This window comes from Protopterus annectens, chromosome 4.part1 (genome assembly GCF_019279795.1).
Source record: "Protopterus annectens isolate FY-2018-M chromosome 4.part1, PAN1.0, whole genome shotgun sequence".
Classification (NCBI taxonomy): domain Eukaryota; kingdom Metazoa; phylum Chordata; order Ceratodontiformes; family Protopteridae; genus Protopterus; species Protopterus annectens.
In genome coordinates this window covers 466885325-466906985 of record NC_056734.1, presented here as the reverse complement: position 1 = coordinate 466906985, position 21661 = coordinate 466885325, and the positions used below count along the sequence as shown (strand labels likewise).

Genomic DNA, 21661 nt, shown 5'->3' with positions numbered 1-21661 from the left:
CAAATGTTTTGGAATTGTCCTAAGAGCCAACCGTGTTGTGTTTTTTTCAACAATAGGTTGAATGCTGATTCTTACCAAACCTTTATTTTGGGCTTGGTGTTTTGGATATTTGGATTGCTTTCAAGTGATATTCTTTTTTGGCAGAGGGAATCTTGAGGGTTATTGGGTCCTTGCTAGTGATATTAAGCTATTAAGCTTTTTTGTGCTAAACAGTAGAAGACATAGTATATAGTTAGAGAAAATGCCTAAATAACTCCATAAAGCACCATTTTGGTAATGTTTTATATTCCTTTACATATGCTGGTATCTTTGACAACATCCCTCCACAATGGACAAAGATGTGTAAAAGCTATAATTTTAATTTAATTATTTCCCTTGTGCATGTTTATGTAAAATTATATTGTGGAACCCAGTTCCACATATAGTGACCTTGGAAACTACCCTCCAATGGCTATCCACTACACACCCCCAAGAAACTATTATTCTAGGAGACTTCAATATCGATTGGAAAACCTGTTCATCAAAAACCCCAATTACCCACATTAACTTAAATGGCTTCTTCCAAATTATAAACTCCCCCACCAGAATTAATAAGCCCAACAATAAAGAAAGCACCCTAGATTGGATACTTATAAATAACAAACCTCAGTTTTTTTTATATATATATATATATATATATATATATATATATATATATATATATATATATATATATATATATATATATATATATATATATATATATATATATATATATATCAGGCACCCTACCTGAGAACACGAGCGACCACTTCCTAACATATATAATAAGAAAGAGGAATGACATGCCTCAGCAAATCACCCTTAAAACCGTTAGAAACACAAAAAACTTTAACCTCACCAATTTCCAGACCAAACTTAAATCATGCAATTGGTCCAACCTAAAGCTACTTCCCCTAGACTTAGCAGTCTCACACTTTAATACTAAGCTCCTAGCCATCTTAGACAGGCATGCTCCCAAAAGAAATATCAGAACCAAAAGCAAAATAGCTCCATAGCTAACCAAAGGTACTAAACAAAAGCTAGCTGCTAGGGACACAGCATGGACCTCCTGGAAATCCACCAAATCCAGTCAAGATCATATTAGGTACAAACAACTGAGAAACAAAGCCAATAAAATCACTAAGCTAGATAAACAAACTTACTAGTTCAGCTTACAGAAAAAGCACCAAAATCAGCCACAAAAAATCTGGTCAGGTCTCAATAAACTGCTCCATCCAGGTAAATCCACTACCCCCACCCCTAAAAGTGTAGCAGAGGCCTTCAATACTTTCTTTACAGAAACAATGCAATCCCTAGCTAATAACCTACCTCCCAACACCACAAACACCACCTCAGCCCCACTTGATAATGGACCCCCATTCAAATATGATCCAATCCCCACACACTATATTAAATCCCTACTTAAGAAACTCAAACCCACCACCCTAGCAGCAGACTTACTCCCTGCTGAATTTCTACAAAAGGCCGCAAACGAAATAGCATACCCTAGCTCCATCTTAATCAACCATACTCTCCATGAATTCTATGTTCCCTCCATCTGGAAAATCTCCCACATTATTCCACTTCACAAAGGGAGTAACTCCACAGAACTCTCAAACTATAGACCTATAGCCATTCTATCTCCCTTAGCCAAAATAATGGAAAAATGTATACATAAGCAAATTCTAACTCACCTTATCCAGAACAATCTCCTAGCCCCATCCCAGCACAGATTCAGACCTGCCCATAGTACCACAACAGCACTTCTCTCCTTCTCTCACACAATAAATCAGAACCGTAATCACAACATACTCTCCTCTGCCCTCTTTCTCGACCTATCCAAAGCATTTGATATGGTGAATCACCACCTACTCCTAGACACACTCAAATAATTCAACCTAAACAACCTAGTAATCAAGTGGTTCCAATCTTACTTGCAGGGCAGACAACAAGCAGTATTATGGAAAGACATTCTATCCCTCCTACTACCAATCACCCTTGGTGTCCCCCAAGGGTCCATATTAGGCCCGCTCTTTTTCATAATATTCCTCAATTACCTACCCAAAGTCATCACATAAGCAACCTGTATTCAGTATGCAGATGACTCTACCCTAATCTGTTCTGCCACCACCCCGTCAGACTGACAATCCCAATGCCAGAGCACTTTCAACAAAGTAGAGGTCTGGTTCAATAATCTCCATCTCCTATTGAATCCCAACAAAACCAAATCTCTATTTCTCTCCACTACCCGAAAAACCTCATCACCAAATATTACAATCTCATCCAATAATGGCACCATAATCTCTCCAGAACCATCCACAAAACATCTTGGTATAATAATTGATAATAACGTTACATTTGACACTTATATCGACAAAACTATCAAAACAGTTAACAAAAAACTAGGCTCCTTATATAGGATTAAACCATTCCTAACGCCACCGGCCAGAACAGCCATAGTTAGAGCACACCTTCTCTCAGCCCTTCTCTATGCCTCACCCATTTTCCTAAACCTACGGAAAGCTAACCTAAACAAATTAGCTAGCTGTTACAACAATATAGTTAGAGTCACCACAGCCTACAGAACCCATCACTGTCAAAATCTTCAAACACTGGACTGGCTAGAGCTACCCAATCAACTCCAGTACAACCAACTCATAGTTATTCATAAAATCCTCTACCAACCTAACAGTACACCCATTCTGGCAAATATTTTCACCCCTACTACAACCTACCATCCCTCCGCTCATCTAACAAGATGCAAGTTCAATCTGCCAAAGCCAACAACTCAGCTGGAGAATCACTTCTCTCCAACTCAGCTGGTAAGAAATGTAACACACTCCCCCCAGATCTTACCACTATAGCCTCCTTACCCCAATTCAAAATATCCCTAAAGAGTCACCTAAACAAGCATTGGCTATGTCCATGTCTAGACCCAGGCTAACTCGACATACATGCAACTCTTGAAGGTAAATGATGCAATTAGGAATAAACCTTCTACCTAAACCCACCCTAATTATATTTACTTCTCTATAATCTTCAGAACAACATTCACTAAATCTAACCTAACTTCCTATGCTCAACCTTAGAATGCTGTGTTGCTAACTCCCTATGCTAACCATTTAAATCCCTTGTCTTTACCTCCTCTTTTGTATCTTATTATCCTAGCTTTTCTACAAATATGTCTTAAACCCTTCTACATCTAATTTCCAAGAACTCTCCTTTTAACTAAATACCTTTTTCTCACTAACCACCTTTTTTTCTCTGAGTAGTCACTCATGACATCAATCTTAGTATCATGCCATTCTATACACTCAAATCCTTTGCTATGATTGCTGTACATATGTAATACTATAAACCTACAATGATATTAAACTTCAATGTAACCATGTATATATATAACCTCCTATTGAAATTTTAAGATTTTATATATTTTACTGTCATCTTTTTAGTACATGTGGAGCTTTTCTTCCCGGGCCTCCGCTGAAAATGGACATGTATCCAGTCGGACTCTCCTGGTTAACAAATGTAAAATAAATGAAATAAAATAAATAAAATTTGTTTTTTTTAATCAGTGATATAATATTTTTTTCTACATGTAAGTTGTAGATTGTTATCCCTTGGATATAGTTTAGTATATCTGATATGTTATTTTTCATACCTTGTTGATATGTCTATATGTTTGATTTTATTGTGTATTAATTATGGCAACTGCTGGGCATGTTTATAATGTGTTTACTTTCTTTTTTGTTTTCCGAAACAAATAAAATCTACTTTAAAAAAACGCTATCATCCAGGCAGTCAATTGAGATGTTTTCAGGTTTGGCAATATCAAACAACCACTGTCATGCATGAGGAAAAACAGTCTATGGTAATTGCCCTTAACCAATTTCAAAAAAATGGAGAACCACTGCTGCCTGGTCAAAAGGGAAACACCAACACTATCTTTATAGAGTCCTTCTGGATGTTTAGAAGAATCATTAGAATCACTGCTATCAGCAGAAAGGATGGAAAAACATACAGGTACATTCTCATCCATGAGAACGCATGTCATCCAGTCCTGCTTGCAAGGAATCCTGGAGCAGAATTTCTTTCACTGTTTGCTTTGAAAGGAAGCAGGCAGGCCTACTTAAGATGTTCCCCACAGTTTGATCAATTCCTGGAAGACCACAAGGTGCAATTTCCAATCAGGAGTATCTCTCTTGGTCCTGATCAGGTTGCCCGTTAAAAATAGTTTGCTCTAGTAGAATGTATGAGGTCTGATGTATGTGTGTGTGTGTGTGTGTGTGTGAGTGTGTGTGTGTGTGTGTGTGTGTGTGTGTGTGTGTGTGTGTGTGTGTGTGTAGATAAACGGGTTAGTCCAACAGATACAACATTTTCTTCATTCCCCGATTCAGGCTAACCGGGACCCAAACTGCACTGGCAAACCTTTGTTATAAGGCAGACACCATCAGTCTAGAGCATGCACACTAACACAGCCACAGAAATAAATACATGCAGCATTTAAACCTGAGTGTATGTCTTTGAGTCATGGAAGAAATGAAGATACGGTCTAACATGTATTGACATATAATGAGCACATTGAAATTTCATAGAGAAACTACCCTGTTTCTATTGAAAGCACAGTGTTTGGCCTAGACAGTGTATCACTGCTTATCAGTAACTCTAACTGCTGTGCCATGTAAATACACAAAGGCACACACAAAAACATGCACATAGACACACACACACACACACACACACACACACACACACACACACACACGCGCACACACACACACACACACACACACACACACACACACACACACACACACACACACACACACACACACAAAAACTAACCTGTGCACACATGCAAACACGTCTTGTATGTGTGTGCATACATAATAGATATATAAACAAATATATATATATACACACACACACACACACACACACACACACACACACACACACACACACACACACACACACACACACACACACACACTCACACACAGATCTCTTTTCAAATACCGAGCAACTGGAATCGTGAATTTCAAAATGTCAAGACAAGAAAACCGAAATGTCACAGTCTTGAAAGTTAACATTATTGCATGCTAGTTTCTTGAATAGTAGTGGAGTAAGCAGTGGAACATTTTAAAAGGTTAATATTTCCCTAAGGAGTTGTTTTACATTGTTACGTAAAAGAAAAAAAACATGGTGGACATATAGTTATACAGTATAGGTACAATCGTGTAATTGTGGAATAATTGTCTGTGGTTAGAAGATAAACTTGTTTTTTATTTGGCAGTTTGCCCTTTTCTTTAAGGTAGTACAATGTCAGAGTTTGTATATTTAATGTGTGGGGACGCAGGGGGGTTTGCACCTCTGCAAAAAGAATGGCAAAAATTTGAAGTGTTTTGGTAACAGGAGATGGTCATAGTAGTTCTGCATTATTTACAGATGTTTGCTGGTGTTTGGAGTTTAGAAGCTTGTTTTAATTTTGTAATATTTTGGAAAGGGATAGGGTTGTAGATGCTACCTTTAATATAGTATATTCAGTGTTTTAAATGTTGCGCTTTTGAAGTTTTGTTATGTTACACTGTTGGTGTTCTCGTCCCTACACCTCTTGTTCGGTATTTGAAAGTATATATATATATATATATATATATATATATATATATATATATATATATATATACACACATGGATATTTCTTGGAATCACTTTCTTCCATCGAATATTTCATTGGCCAAAGCAGGCAGTGAAGTTTAGGGAGTTTTCCATTTTCCCTACTGTTACACAGTCTTATATTTTGGATATATAAGTTGCAAGGACTGTGAAGATACACAGCCCCACAATGGGTTTGCAAGGAGGCTTCTACCTCCTGGAAAAAAAAAACATTTTGCATTTTGCATGGACCCGTACAAAACAGAAATACACAGTAAATCAGGAAAAGAACAGCAAATCAGTTCCAGCATTTTGAACAACGTGTTTTTTTCATGTGCGCTAACCCTGTTTCCCTAACCCTAACCCTGTCTGTAATTCTATCCATACACATTACTTTACTAAAAATCCTTTCCCAACAATTCCACTACACAAGACAAAAGGAAACAGAACATATACATTATTAAACATGTACAACACACAATGTATCTTTTACCTAAGTGTAACCCTAACTCACAAACCCTTGTAAATACACACCATCTGTTATAACACAGTCTTGCACAGATTCACCACAACCACTTTTTCATTCAGTCATTAATTTTCCTGCACACTCCTACTTACCTACACTATATAAACATTTAATTCAATGATTCAGACAAATGAGAATTCACTCATTTTTCTCTTCTGTCTTTTTTTTACATTCACAAAAACTTTTGAATCAAATGCATATTCATACTTTTGAGTCACACCAGAACAAACATATTGTAAGTCCCCAAGAACACTGAAAGCATCAGGTTATAAAAAATATGCTGGTTAATTATATTCATTCAACAAGATCAGGGAAATAGCAGTCTCAAAGCATTCAAAACAAATACTTCCTTGTGTTTTGCAGTTCCATAAGAAAACATCAACTTTTGTTAGTTTTATACAGTCAATATAGCCTCTCTAGTAAGTATGCTGTCTAAAATTGTTAATGCTGTAGACCTTGCCCAGACCCAGTTCCAGCTCATGATCATACACGGTCCTCTAGGTGCATTACATGAATTAGTCTCAACTGGGCTGATGTACTCTTCATCTCCTGCATCGTAATTCATTTCTTTTTTTTTATAACCTCCTTCTCTACATGTGAGACTGATGGCTTCTTTGCCTGACCTGATTGGATCATTCATTCTGCAATTGCAGGAGCTAGAATTCCCAGGTGAGGATTCAGCCCTACAGCCCATTGACTTTTGCACCAGAATCCCTCATTAGGTCATCCTCTCATGGTGAGAGTTGAGTCATAGGAAGCAGACAATGGTGACCTACACCCCCTCCAACACACACACACACACACACACACACACACACACACACACACACACACACACACACACACACACACACACACAATATTGAGGATATCACAATTTGTCACTGAATCTAAAGTAAAATAGTGACCCCAAATCACCCTACAAGTATTTTCATTGTGTTTGAAAATGGAAGTTCAACAACTTTGTTAAGTCGCTTCTGAATTATTCTCTCCAGACCTGCAAATGTAGAAATATCTGAGGAGTGGACTTGAGTGCACTTATGCAAGGCATTAGTTATAAGATGGCACTATGTATCAATAAGATATGCCACTATATGAAATAAATACAGTCCTATTGTCTTTCTAACATAGAAATAACCAGAAACACAGTAACTCACTCCTACAAGTTTCTGATCTGCTGTAACTCATATATAAGACTGATATTTTTAGAAGGAAATTGTCGTAGTTTACAAATTAGTCTTCAATACATGCAGTTGCCAAATGACTCTTGTTGATATCGTCCCCCAGTTTCTGGGAAATCACAGTATCACCTAATTATCTAAATCTAGAAAAGTGTTGAGATAAACTCTTACCCCACCTATAATTGAAAGGACAATGCTCAGGTAAAACATACCAAAAAAGTAATCAAATATCAAAATAGACCACTGTTGTAAATTAATATCACAAATTTTGAAATTGTTACTAACAAAGCCTGTAAAATTTCTGGGGGTAGCTGAACTGTTCCAACAGTGCTCTATCATCCCTAATGCATATTAGTAAGACTTCTAGATAGTCCTATTTTTATATCCCCTGTTATGAAAATGATTTCCAGGTCATCAGATTTAGAATTAAGTCTTCTATGTCAGTGCAAATGCATTTCCGATGCAAAAACTGATACTAGGTTATGTTACTGATAATGGTGAACAGAGGCCAAAAAAAAAAAGATTTATTATTTAACCACAGGGCATCTGTTTAGCAGTCAGCCTGAACTGTCTCTGCCAGCCAAAAAAAATTGTACAAATGAAACCATCTCCCTGATTTACTATGAAATTTAGCATAATAGAAAATGTGAGAATGTCATATGTAAAAAAATGTCATATGTAAAAAAAAGAAAAGAAAGACTTGTCTACAATAATATTGTTCTGCTGAAAAAAGCAACAATATTGGCACAGATCATCTGCAAGTTTTTTTTCAAAAGAAACAATTCCTTTACTGCAAATAAATATCAAGAAGACAGAAATATATATAAGATAGCTCTATCACTATGCATTCAACAGTAGAAATTCCTAAACGAAGAAAATATAATAATAATCACTTCATAATTAAATTGAATTTTCTTTAAAACATTATCTTGGTATTATGATGTCAAAAAAACTTTTAAAACACTTCACATTTACCACTAGAAATAAAGGCTTTGACCTTACAAATTTATATTGCTATACCTTTGTTGCAGAGAGTACCAGTCCATCCAGGTCTGCAATTACATTGGAAAGAGCCAACAGTGTTTATACACGAGCCTTTCATACAAGGTGATGATTTACATTCATCTATATCTGTAAACGAAATGAGAATTAAACTCCTGTGAACAAATCTCTTATAATATTTTAAAAGTACACTGTTCAACAAGTACATTGAAAGTAAGTCCATTTGCTGTTGCATAACTTAATAGCCAAGCAGATTTTAACACAATGGAATGTATTATCAGTTTCTGTAAATAAAACAAAGATTAAGTTTTCTAATTTTTTCCCAAGACTACCTCTAGGATTCTGAAAGATTTAGCATTATGTGGAAGCCTTTTTTGCCACTGAGGTTTTCCCCTGGTGGAGGCCTTAACATGGACAGTGATTCTGCAGATGAAACTACGTGCTAATGTTGCAGTCTTGGGGCGGGGGGAGGTAACTAATGGCAATCAGTCATTTGCTCCCTGCCAAAAATATTTCTGGGTCTATGCATAGTGTATGTATATGTGAGCATGTGTGTGTTTGTGCAAAGGCATGAATGAGCATGTGTGTGTGGTTCACACTAAGGTTGTTAGGAAGGGGATTTCTAGCCTAGATTGTGTGTGTGTGTGTGTGTGTGTGTGTGTGTGTGTGTGTGTGTGTGTGTGTGTGTGTGTGTGCCTTTCTCCTTGGCTAGTCACAGTATGATAGGTAGGTAGAGAATGCCAGGACTGGATAAGTCTTCCTGTGTAGTGTGTGTGTGTGTGTGTGTGTGTGTGTGTGTGTGTGTGTGTGTGTGTGTGTGTGTCTACTGGACTACTTTTTCAGAGGCAAGATCCCCATGGCTTAACTTAGAAAAAGCTAGATACTTAACAGACAATAAGTGTTTATATTCTGTTATTTAAAGAGGTAGGTTTCGTAACATAAAGGTATCTGTATGCTGCATCATCACATGCATCCTGATTATTTAAATTATGAACAAGTTGGAGTATTAACCTGTGAAACAGCCCTGCCCAGTCCATCCTGGTGCACAGGTACAGCTGTAGGACCCGGGAGTGTTTGTACAGGTACTACCATGGTTACAAGGGTTATTGAGGCATTCATTCACATCTAAAATAAAACAAAGCATTAATGTAAATAGAAGTGCATTATATCATTTTATTGTAATCTTCAGACAAAATAAATAGACTTTAACCATCATGCTTGAATCAGTCTTGTTTTCGTTTATGTATTTATTTATTTATTTTACAGTTTGGTTTTCTTAATTCTGTAGATCTTTATGAAATATGTCACATAATTCTAATTTTAAAAGAAAACAATTGGTTTGATTAACAGCTTAAATCTGTTGCATATGGTAACAAAACATGTTGCAGTGACAACCAGTTCACCTTAAATGATATTTATGAATTTCCTTACTGAAGAATTTAAGAAACACTGAATGTTACTACAGAAAACTCAGGTCCATAGCAGAACCACTTATCGTCTGGCTAAATACTGCATTTTCTCACCTTAGTATTTTATCTCTGTCCATTATGTGCTTAGACCTTAACACAGCCTTTTGTCTGTGACACTCTCCAACAGATGATTTCATATCTGTTCATTTCCTTTGCTGAAGCAATTTTTCCTTGAAAACGTTTGAAGTTCATACCTCTGCTCATGGCATAGTGCCTTTGACACTGTATCCCAGAAAATCATTCTACATAAACTGGCCTCCTGCAATTTCTGCCCTGAAGCCCTAAGCTGGTTCCATATCTACCACTCTAATCGAAAACAAGCCTCCTTATGGGACAATAAACTCTCCCCCCCAGCTTCCCATCTCTATAGGAGTCCAACAAAGATTGATCCTTGAACAACTAATTTTCACTATTTTTACTAATGACCTAACCTCCGCTGCTAACACTGCCAAAATGATGCAATATGTGGATGATGCCTCCCTCATCTGCTCTGTTCACACTATCGATGAACTTCAAATAAAAGCTCAGAATGCCATCAATAATATTGAAAACTGCTTATCAGTCCATCAGCTTATACTAAACCCCAATAAAACTAAGCTTATGGTCTTTTCAAATACCTCCATACTAAATAATCAACCACCTCTCTCTATCTTTTCTTCCAATGATACAAAAATAGAACTTGTCTAACAAACAAAACTTCTCGGGGTCACTATTGACAATACGTTGAGATTTGACAAACAAGTAGCACTAACAATTTAAAAAGTACATGTAAAACTCTATCTTACCAGCCATGCCAGACTTGCAACAACAAGAACCCACCTCTTATCTTCACTACTTTACTGTTCTCAGATATTCACCAACCTTTGCAAAACAGAAATGAATAACCTCGAATCTTGTTATAACAAAACAGCCAAATTTGCCTCCAATCAGCCTCAAAAATCACATCATTGTATTGCCTTCCACCACCTGAACTGTATAGAACTCCCAAACTTACTTACACTAAAATCAATTATTAATTGCCCAACAGTCATGTATAAACCTGATAACTGCCCAGCTCTTTCTGACTTTGTTCAACTCTATACTAACCTTGAGTCTCTTAGGTCAGCTGATAAAGTGATGCTCAGAAGTTGTCAAAACTCATAACTCAAATGGAGACTCCTTATACTGCCATAAAATTGCTAAATACTGGAATTCTCTTCATCAACATATTCTATCCATCACTAATATTCTTAACTTCAAACAGGCCCTAAAACAACACTTCTCAAATCATTGGATATGCTCCTGTTCTCCCCCAGACTAACCTGTTCCTAAGCTCCTTTTTCTGACTCTCTTCTTCCTCTCACATAGCCTCATGTCCTCCTTGGCAATGACACTTCCACCTTTCATTCGATCATTTGATTCTGCTTTTTTTTTAGTATTTAATATGTTTAGAAATAAATTCTTGTTTAATACTGTTTTGATCTGAATTCTCTAATGTAATGATGTTTTGTTTATTAACACTGATTGCTAATACTGTATCATATGTAACCACATGGTTCAACTTCACACAGTGTATTTAATGGCTTAATGTTTAACTATGTTACTTCTCTGGAGCTTTTCTCCCTGGGTCTCAGCTGAAAACAAGCTAATTTCCCAGTCAGACATTACCCGGTAATCAAATGCAAATAAATAAAATAAATAAATAATGATAGACATAAACATTTGCTATGGTCATTCTGGATGGATGTTACACAAATCTGCTATATAATGTTTTTTCTTTCTCTTTATAGTTGTGTGTTCTTTGCTCCCGAAAAGGTATAATGTATATTAATCTGCATTGCATTTCTTAGTTGTTTGATACTGTAAGAGAACACAGAAATTATGACTGAGTCTCTAGTCATAACCAGCTTATTATGTGTTCAAGACATGGATGCCAAGAAATCCTCTCCCTCTGAGAGAGAAAAAGAGAGGGTGTGTGTGAGCATGTGTGGTGTGTGTGTGTGTGTGTGTGTGTGTGTGTGTGTGTGTGTGTGTGTGTGTGTGTGTGTGTGTGTGTGTGTGTGTGTGTGTGTGTGTGTGTGTGTGTGTGTGCGTGCATGTGTGTGTGTGTGTGTGTGTGTGTGTGTGTGTGTGTGTGTGTGTGTGTGTGTGTGCATGTGTGTGTGTGTGTGTGTGTGTGTGTGTGTATGTGTGTGCGTGTGTGCGCGTTTGTGTGTGTGCGCGTGTGTGTGTGCATGTGCATGTGCGCTTGTGTGTGTGTGTGTGTGTGTGTGTGTGTGTGTGTGTGTGTGTGTGTGTGTGTGTGTGTGTGTGTGCGCATGTGTGTGCATCTGTGTGTGTTTGCATGTGTGTAAGTTATATTTTGTATGTAAAATACTTCCTCCAGTAACAATTGCACATTACAGCAGAAATTATTTTCACTAATATATATATATATATATATATATATATATATATATATATATATATATATTTTAATATAAAAGCAAATATGAAACAATTTAACACATAGCCCATTATCTAAACATCTGTGGTGTCAGTCCTCACAACACCCCCTTGGTGGGCAGTATTTTCCCCAATAACACCCACCCTGTTAGGTATTATTGCTTGCTTATCCTCATAGACTGTTCTTCGTAAAGAATATTGACAAAGAACTGATCTAAAAAAACTTTTAGAATGGAAATAGAACTCTGCCTCCCACAGGAACCAATACAGCACTGAGTATTTTATAACCCACCAGTGTAAATTTTGTGGCAAAAAAAAATTTGTGAGAAATTTTTTGAGAAACTTTAGAAATTATTTTAGATGTATAAGGTGTTTTGTAAGGTATATCTAAAAATATGGGTTATAGTGTGTTATTGTCCAAATCAGTGTTGTTATACAGTGATAGTTATTTCACACTGAATTGTCCTAATATTCTGTTTGGTCTTAGATAAACTGTCCTAGTTGCCTTTATAATCACTGCAGAGATACCTTGATCAAATCTAACATTTTAATCTTTATGTAGCCTTAGGTACCTCTCAGCTGTGACCATTTTGCATATATGACCATTGATTTTTTTTTATAATAATCTTTCACACTATTCTTCCTGATGAGTGGGCTACTGTACTTCTTCATATCAAACATGGAATGCTGTTGGTACATCATAGGTGTAATATGGAATGCTGTCAGTACATCATAGGTATAACATGGAATGTTGTTAACCAAAAATGTCTTTTTCTATCAAAATCAATGCTATTGGCAAGTGCAGGAAACAGCTATGAGGGCATCTTTTGCCCCCATTTATGCAGACCTCTTCATGGCATATGTAGAGGAACCCATTATTTATGATGGGACACATAATATCTACTTGGATGAAATGGACATATGGAGGAGGTACTTGGATGATTGCTGGATGGTGTGGAGGTCAGATGTGGATTACTTAAAGGAATTCATGGGAAATTTGAATGACAACAAATGGGGTCTTCAATTTATGGTAAATTACCATACAGAACACATTACATATCTAGATGTTTTGGTTAGTAGGAATGAGGATCACACATTACAAACGGAAGTTTTCCGTAAATACCCACAGTATAATTCCTTACTCCGTGCATCCAGGTTTCATCCTCCCCATATTACCAGAAATATCCCTAAATCCCTGTTTATCAGGATGAGGTGTATTTGTTCATAAAACTCCACTTTTGAAACTTTCTGGAAGGATCTTGTTAACATGTTTCGTGAAAGGGGCTACAAAATGGGTTATGTCCTAGGAGCTAGTAACTGGGCTGCAACCCTTAATAGGGAGGATTTACTCAAATACAAGTATAAGCCTCAGGGACCCAGTCCTGTTATATGATTTACAACCACATATGAAAGGAACACGGAAGTATTAACCAACAGTGTACAGAGACACTGGAATATATTGTTGGCTGATAATGCCCTATCACAACTTCTTGAGGATAAATGTCATTTTTCGTCCATAAAGGAAAGAATTTGGGTTCATATTTGAGCCATTACAAATGGGAAACTAGGTCTATCTCTACAGGTAATACTCAAACAACACTTCTAGGTGACAGATTGACTGGGTGTATGCCTTCTGGACATTGTAGTCACTGCAATAAAGTTATGAAGTCCAAACAATTTACAAGTAGGAATTCTGGTGTTGCTTTTGACATCATTTTTTTTGCAAATTGCAGTAGTGATTGGTTTGTTTATCTGGCCTCATGTAGTTGCTCTGCATTTTATGTAGGTCAGACCTCAAGGCCACTTAGATTGTGAATTTCTGAGCATCTAAGTGACATTAGACACAAGAAAACCAGCAATGCTTTGTATAAGCATTCTATAAATCACCCTACAGCTTCAATCAGTTTTATGATTATTGATAGGGTCATGGGGAATAGATCCAACAAAGCGGGATTGCATTCTATCTTGGATACTAGACAGAAGAAATGGATCATCAAACTGGGTGGACTTTTTCCACCTGGATTAAATGAATATTTATGAGGTAACCAATCACAGTATGTATTAAATTTGTAGTACTGTAGTATTGTAGTAAAGGAACAAATGATTGTTTTTGTCTTTAACACTCATGAAGGCTATGAAACTATTCTAGCCGAAACTAGTCTGTTCTTTTATGTAATATATTAAATATATTTGTATATTTTTACAGCACACAGTTTGCTGAACACTCTGAGGCCCACAGAGAGACCAAAAGGCAGCATTCGAAATTGATAGTAATTGGCTCCCAGCCAGAAGCAGAGGAATGTCCTGGAGTGTTTGTCCATTTTTATTTGGTAATATGCATCTTGTAGATCTGTTGAGCACATCCAATCATCTTTCTCCAGAAACGGAATGATAGACTGAACCGTGACTATCCAGAATTTTGTCTATCTGACAAACTTGTTTAGGATGCTGAGGTCCAAAATTAGCCTCCAGTCACCTGTCTTTTTTGGCACTAAAAGAACCTTGAGTAAAATCCGGATACTATCAGATCTGGTGGGACTATTTGGATGACTCTTTTTAGAAGCAGCTTTTGTATTTCTTGAGCTGATGCTTCCCGCTGACTGGGTGGAATGATGGAAATTTGCCTTTGTGGCTTCAAGAAAGAATTGAAATGGATGTGATAACCTTTGGTAATTATCGTCTGCACCCAAGAATCTGTTGTTAGGGATTGCCAGGCAAGGTGTTGCAGAGAGAATCATCCCCCATCTGCTTCCAGAGCTAAGCAATCAGGCTGCTCTTCAGGAGCGATGATAGGGCTGTCCAGGGAAAGAGTCTCAAGATCCCTGATTATGCAGACCCCCCCACTGCCTCTGGAGGGTTGTCTTCCTGATGACTTCCCCCTCTGCCCCAGGGGGAAACTCACCATGTTTGTCGAGGAAAGGACCCTGGACTTTCCAGTACCACATCTTTCTACTCTTCTGATTCCTAGAGAAGGACTGTTGGGGAGGGGTGGAAAAATGCACACCCACAGTAGATAGGGTCTTGTCATCCTTTTCACACCTGGCTAATGTGTCTTTTACCTTTGGGCCAAAAAGAGAGGAAGCTTCCATGGGAGCATTGAGAAAGGATGAATTAAAAGGGTCTGCAAAATCACATAGGCAAATCCAGACGTGACGTCTCATGACAACGCCTGCACCCGCTGCTCTAGCCACCCCATCGGTAGTATGAGAAATCAACCATATGGACGAGTTAGATATAGACTCTAGGATGGCAAGCTGTGAGGCAACTTTGTTTTGTACCTCATCAGATACTACTGTTGCTAATGTTCCCAAGAGATCCGTGATCAGGTCTCTCTAGAGACGGGTAAAATGTGCCAAGTAATTCAAGGACCGAATGGCAAAGGTCAATGAAGCATATACCCACTTCCCTAACCTGTCCATTGCCTGAGACTCCCTGTTTGGTGGTGGACAGTACGGCTCTCCTCGGTGAGTTCTTTCCTAGTGGCCACCGCTGCCACCACCATTTTGTCTACTGGTAAGGCTTTGGACCAATGGGGATAATTCTCTGGAGGGGAGAGAATTTTGTCTGGTCTCCAGTGGATAGATTCAATGGTGTCAGGATTCCTCCAAGTGAGCTGCATGATGAGCTGAACTAGATCATCTGCAGGCGGGGTCACCCAGGAAGTAGGAGGTCAAGCACAGAAAGCCTGCAAGAATACAGACTCTTCAGAGGAAGGGTTGGTGGGCTTCCAGTCTCCCCACTGCTTTAAAATTTCTAGTATGTCTCCAAAGGAAACATCTTCAGGGGTCGACTGTGGGGACCCTTCCCCCTCATCGTAATCTGTATCTTCAGTAAGGGATTCTTCAGAGGAATACATATGCTTCCTCTCACAGAATCTCTTATGGGGAACCTCCTCAGTGGGGCATCTGAAGAGGACTCCGAAGAGTAGGTGACCTGTGGAAGGGTATCTTGAGGTTTCCATGCTTGATGTCTCAGAGTAGTGAACTGTGTCAGGAGCTGATCCACAAGTCTCACTATCTTGAGTTCAAAAAGGCTCCCGGAGGAGTGGGTTGACATCCCAGATGTAGAATCAAGACATTCTAGAAAAGGACTCAATTGTTGTCCAAAAGGGATCTACCATCGGGGAGCATCAGACCAAGGTAAGTTTTCTCCTTCAGCGCTGTGGTCAAAGGACCAGTAGGTTGTGTTGGAGGGTAGTGACCTGAATTGGGAAGACTATTTTGGTGCTGAGGGGCATCAGTACCATAGTAGAGGTTGGTACCCTAGGAGTTGAAGTCTTGGATAGTTCCTTAATTGAGGATGGTATCGTAGAAGGGGTTAGAGGCCCAATGTCGATGACGGCACCATAGAAGGGGTTTGATGCCCCAGTGCTGAGATTGCAGAAGTCAATTTTAGGATGTTTTGCCTTTGGTTCTGTGGGGGACTTAACAGATTAGTCTCACTGGTATGTGGACAGGAAGGTACAGATTGACTCCTCTTTTTATGTTCCTTCTTAGGAGGGGTTGAGCCCTCTGCCTCAGATACAGCCTCTGAGAAAGGAGTTCTTAGGAGACCTTTTAGTATTCATTTATTCTTTCTCAGTCAAAGTGCAGGTGCTAAAGCCCTTACATAGGTTCATAGGTAGGTTCTAGGCTATTGGCCCTAGGGCCTATGCAAGCCTAGCCAAAAAGGTATCCTGGCTTTCGCCACCCAAGAAAATTATTTTCCTGTGCCCCTGTCAAGCAGAACCACAGAAGTGATCCCCGGGGTGAATTTCTTGCTACCCATCCAATCATCAAGATTTTTCTTGAAGAGTGCTAAGGAGGAGCTCTGTTTGACATAGATAGGTAGTCTGTTCCAGAGTATGGGAAGTCTCTGGGACAGGAATCTATCCCTCCAGCATGTTCTGTTTATTGTGGTGACAAGGTTTAGGTCCCTAGAGCATGTAGCTCAGAGGGCTTGGGATTTCTTTTAAGTGGAGCATGTCCAACAGCTCTGGCTTTGACATAGCTTTGTATGTTAGGCAGAGATCGCCTCTGAGTAGCCGATACGTGACGCAGTAAAGCTGGAGTTTTTTGAGTCGGTCTGCATAGGGCATCTCTTTGAGGCCAGTAATCCTCTTTGTGAGGTATTTCTGTGGCCTTTCCAGTTGTTGTAGACTTATTGTGAAATACATACCAAAAGGGGTGTTGTACTCTATAATGGGTCTAATGAGTGATGAGTAGAGGGGAACAATGACCTCTTTTTTTCTGGATGAGAAACCTTTTGTGATGAGGTGTGCCACGTAGAAGGATTTCCTGACCACCGTGGCAATGTGATTATCAAAGGAGAAACTACTGTCCACCTGTGTCCCAAGGTCTCTTATCACACTTTCAGTGTTAAGTAGACTACCGCCTATGTGGTAGTTCATGGGTACAGAGTTTTTACCAAAGGGGATGACAATGCACCTTTTGGCATTGAGCTTGAGACCATGGCTTTGACACCAGGCATCTGTCTCAGTGAGGCCCTTTTGTAGGATGTCCACATCATTAGGAGTTTTGATTATGGCTGCTAGTTTTCAGTCATCTGTGAATTTAGTTAGCCAAAGACCTTCTGTGTTAGCCTGTACTTCAGAGAAGTAGATACCAAACAGGAGAGGACCCAGGACTGAACCCTGTGGTACTCCACTTGTCACTGGTCTGAAGACTGATTTGGAGTCTGCTACTTTCACAGTGCAGGTTCTGTCAGTAAGCCAGTTGGCAACCCATCTTGTGACATAGGGATTTATACCTAGTTTAGTGAGTTTATCTATAATTCCAGAGTGAAAGATGGTGTTGAACCCCTTGGCAAGATCTAGACAGACTGTGTGAACCACCATACCCTCATCTATGGCTTTGGTGACTGCTTCAAAGACGTCTATCATGTTTAGGAGACATGATCTGCCTTTTACAAACCTGAACTGTGTGGGGTCCAGAGTTTGGAGATCTCCAATGTCTTTGTTTATGAGTTCCATGATGATATGTTCCATGGCCTTGCAGACCAGGCTCATCAGACTAATGGGGCGGTAGTTCCCAGGGTCTGTTGTGTCCCCCACCTTTGTGGAGTGGGATAACCGTCGTGGTGCGACATTCAATGGGCAGAAAAACGGAGGTGAGGCTGTGATTGAACAAGGTACTTAGGTGGGGTGCCAGTTCGTTCTGTAGTTCGTGTAGAAGTCAGCCTGGGATGTTGTCAGGTCCCATGGATGCTGTGTTCTTGGCTTTGGAGAGTGAGGTTTTTACCTGTGCAGCCATGATTACAGAAACTTTGCATTCGTCTGGTATAAAGATGGGCCCTTTAGGGGGTGAGAGGGGGGTAAAGTTAGCACTGAACCTATCTGCCAGGATGTTGGCAATATCAGTTGGTTCTGTATATTTAGTGTCATTGTGCTGCAACTCAGAGCAGATTTGAGTGTTTCCATTGAGATTCTTGACATAGCTATAGAATGCATTGTGGTTGTCTTTAGAATCAGTGGTGATTTTGTTTTCATAACTAGCTTTGGAGATTTTATGAGGGATCTCAGCTTCTTACTGAGGCTGACCAGAGAGGTCCTCCAATCATGGTATTTTACTCTTTTTTGCAACAGTTTCTTTCTTCTGTTGTAGAGTTTGTTTATGGCAGAAGACCACCAGATTGGCTTCCTTTTTTTGGAGGATAGCATCTTGGTTCTGTTAGGGATAGCACGATCCATGCACACGTGTAAGTGCTTATAAAGTGCATTTGTATAGGATTCAGCAGTCATACCTCCATTGTCCATCTGCATGGATGCTGTGAAGTTTGCCACTTCTGTCTTAAGAAGCGTGAAGTTGGCTTTGGAGAAATTTTTTACGACTGTTTTCCTAATGGGGGGTGGGAGCGGGATATGGATGTCTAGGGTGATTAGCTTGTGGTCGGATCTAACCAACGAGGAGCTGACCTCTGGTGTGGAACACCGGTCACCCATGTTGGTGATGACCAGGTCTAGGATATTGCTGCCCCTGGTGGTGGTGTGGATAAGTTGATCCAAGGTATTGGAATTGATGAATTCCAGAAAACGTTGAGAAAAAGAGTTGGTGCATGAGTAGTTTTCCCAGTTAATGGTGGGGTTGTTGAAATCACACCTTAATAATGTGTTGGGTTATACCTTAATATTTTCCAGTGTATCAAGAAAAGAGGAGTGGGAATCCTGGGGCATGGTGGGCGGTCTATAGCAAGCTACAATCTGGATTGTGGTTTTGCCCAGAGTTAGTTGAACATGGACAATCTTGGATGCATTATGCTGAGCAACTAGCTTGGAGATGTGGATATACTTAATGAATATGGACATGCCTCCACCTTTAGTGTTTCGGTCCGGGTTTGGTGGCCGAAAGGTGTGGTATGAATTATAGCTTGGTAATGTAGGGGTGCTCTCTAGAGCTTTGAACCAGGTCTCTGTCACTGCACAGATGTTGATGTTCTCCATTTTAAGGAGTGCCTCGAGTGAGTGCATTTTGAGGTTTAGACTTCTAGCATTGAGTAGCATTACCCTCAGGTTTTGCTTGCTTGTACCTGTTATGGTGGTGAATTTGTCATTTGAACCTTGCCTAAAAAAGGCAATATAGGGGTGGCAAGAGCCTTTGTCAGTATCTAGAATCCCAAGGGTGACATGTGCAGGCCATCTCTGGCAAAGCATCGTGGTCTGTCGTTCATGTCGTTCCAGGCAGACAGACACTGGATCCCCTTAGAATAACACCAGAAGCTTAGCCAATTGTTGAAGTCAGTCATTTTGTCCTTGTAATGTGGTATCATTCTGGGTGATGGCAGGATGCTACTCAGGGTGAGGGTCATACCTGCCTGGGCTACAAGATCGGAGAGCTCCTCCATGTCTCATTTCATGTAGTCCAGGGAGGTATGTCTCAGGTCATTCACACCTACATGGACAATGACAGAGTCATATTTGTACTTGTTGTGGAGTGACCTGAGTGCGTGCATTATGTAGATCCTGGCACCCAACAGGCAGCTGACAATAACTTTGTCCTTGTTTAGCCTGGTGAGTGGAACACCAGTCTGCCTGACTATAGAGTCACCTATGACTAGAGTGTTGGGTACGTTATGCCTTATGGGCTGTAGTTGAGTGGCACACTGAGTATGTGGGCTATGTGTCATTTGGGTTGTGTTGAGGGGTGAAGGTTACTTGCATTTCTGCATTGGAGGTCGCGTTTGTTTGGGCAGATTTTTACTGAGAGCCTCCACAAATGTAGGTGCGTGTTTTGTGCTTCTGTGTGTGTGTGTTTTGGTGATGTAGGTTTCGAGGGACTATGTGATGAGTGTGGTGCTGTGCAAGTGTTTACCTTCTCCTCCTGACTGTCTAGTTCAGTCTTCAGTGAAGAGAGCTTTGCTTCCAGTTTGGCTATATAAGTGCATCTCTCACAGGTCATAGTGTTGGGTGGTAGGTGGAGAGGGTTGTCTGTGTATATGAGGCAATTGCTGCACTGTCCCAAGATGCCCAGATTCATCAGGTAGACAGGAGAAAACACCGGGAGCTGACCTTTAGACATGCCTGTATAGGTGCTTATTTATTAAGTACTAAAAACTGTTTTCGTCTAGACAGGTGAGGAAAGTTGAGTGCTGTAGTAATTTGTAGCTTATTTAGTGCTTACAATGAGTTCTGAACAAGTGCTGAGTTCAAAGAAACAGATTTGAGTGCTAAAACTAAAACGCTGGCTAGTTGCAAGGGAAAATTTGAATAGCAGACATTATGGCACCAGGAATAGTTTAACCCTAGTTAAGTTGGGGGGGGGCTCAGGAGCTTACAAACAGTCCTGGATACAGCAAATCTGTATCTGGACAAGACTTGTTACAGGAAGGAGGACATAAGTCGCATGGGGGTTGAACGCTCAAGTGCGGTACCCTGATCCAATAAACACAGGATAAACATCCATCAGAATTCGGCATTTTCCTGCCACACTGATCACATTGCTTAAAGCCTGTTCTTCTGTTCTTATCAGCCATTACCAACAAATCAAGTAACAAGTCAGCAATGAAGTGAAAGCCCTGTCAGAATGACAGTATACAAAGTAGGCACACATACACACACACACACACACACACACACACACACACACACACACACACACACACACACACACAGTCAAGAAAAGAAAGGACTAATTTTTTTTTTTAATTAACAACAATGGTAATGAAGAAATAACCAATGGGTAAAGGGAAGAAAAGGAGAGAGAAGGGGGAATACTAGCAATGGTATTAGAGATTACCACAGAGGTAAGGGAGGCCTGTACCAGCAATGGTATGAAGAAATACCAAAATTTGGTAAAGAAACACAAAAGAGTCACTCAACAGGTAGCAAGTGTAAGCAAACTATAAACAACTAATATTAAAGTAGAAAAATCTCAAAAGTAGAGAAAAAT

The 21661-nt window shown here is 39.5% G+C and overlaps 1 protein-coding gene across 1 annotated transcript in view; it reads right to left on the bottom strand.

Annotated features, from left to right (window-relative positions):
• Positions 1-21661, bottom strand: part of LOC122801228 (mucin-like protein) — a 471963-nt gene that overhangs the window by 282336 nt on the left and 167966 nt on the right. Inside the window, exons 4-5 of the mRNA XM_044070781.1 lie at positions 9397-9510; positions 8404-8514 (exon numbers count right to left, since the gene is read on the bottom strand). Coding sequence (XP_043926716.1) covers positions 8404-8514; positions 9397-9510 — 225 coding nt within the window. The remainder of the gene's footprint in view (positions 1-8403; positions 8515-9396; positions 9511-21661) is intronic.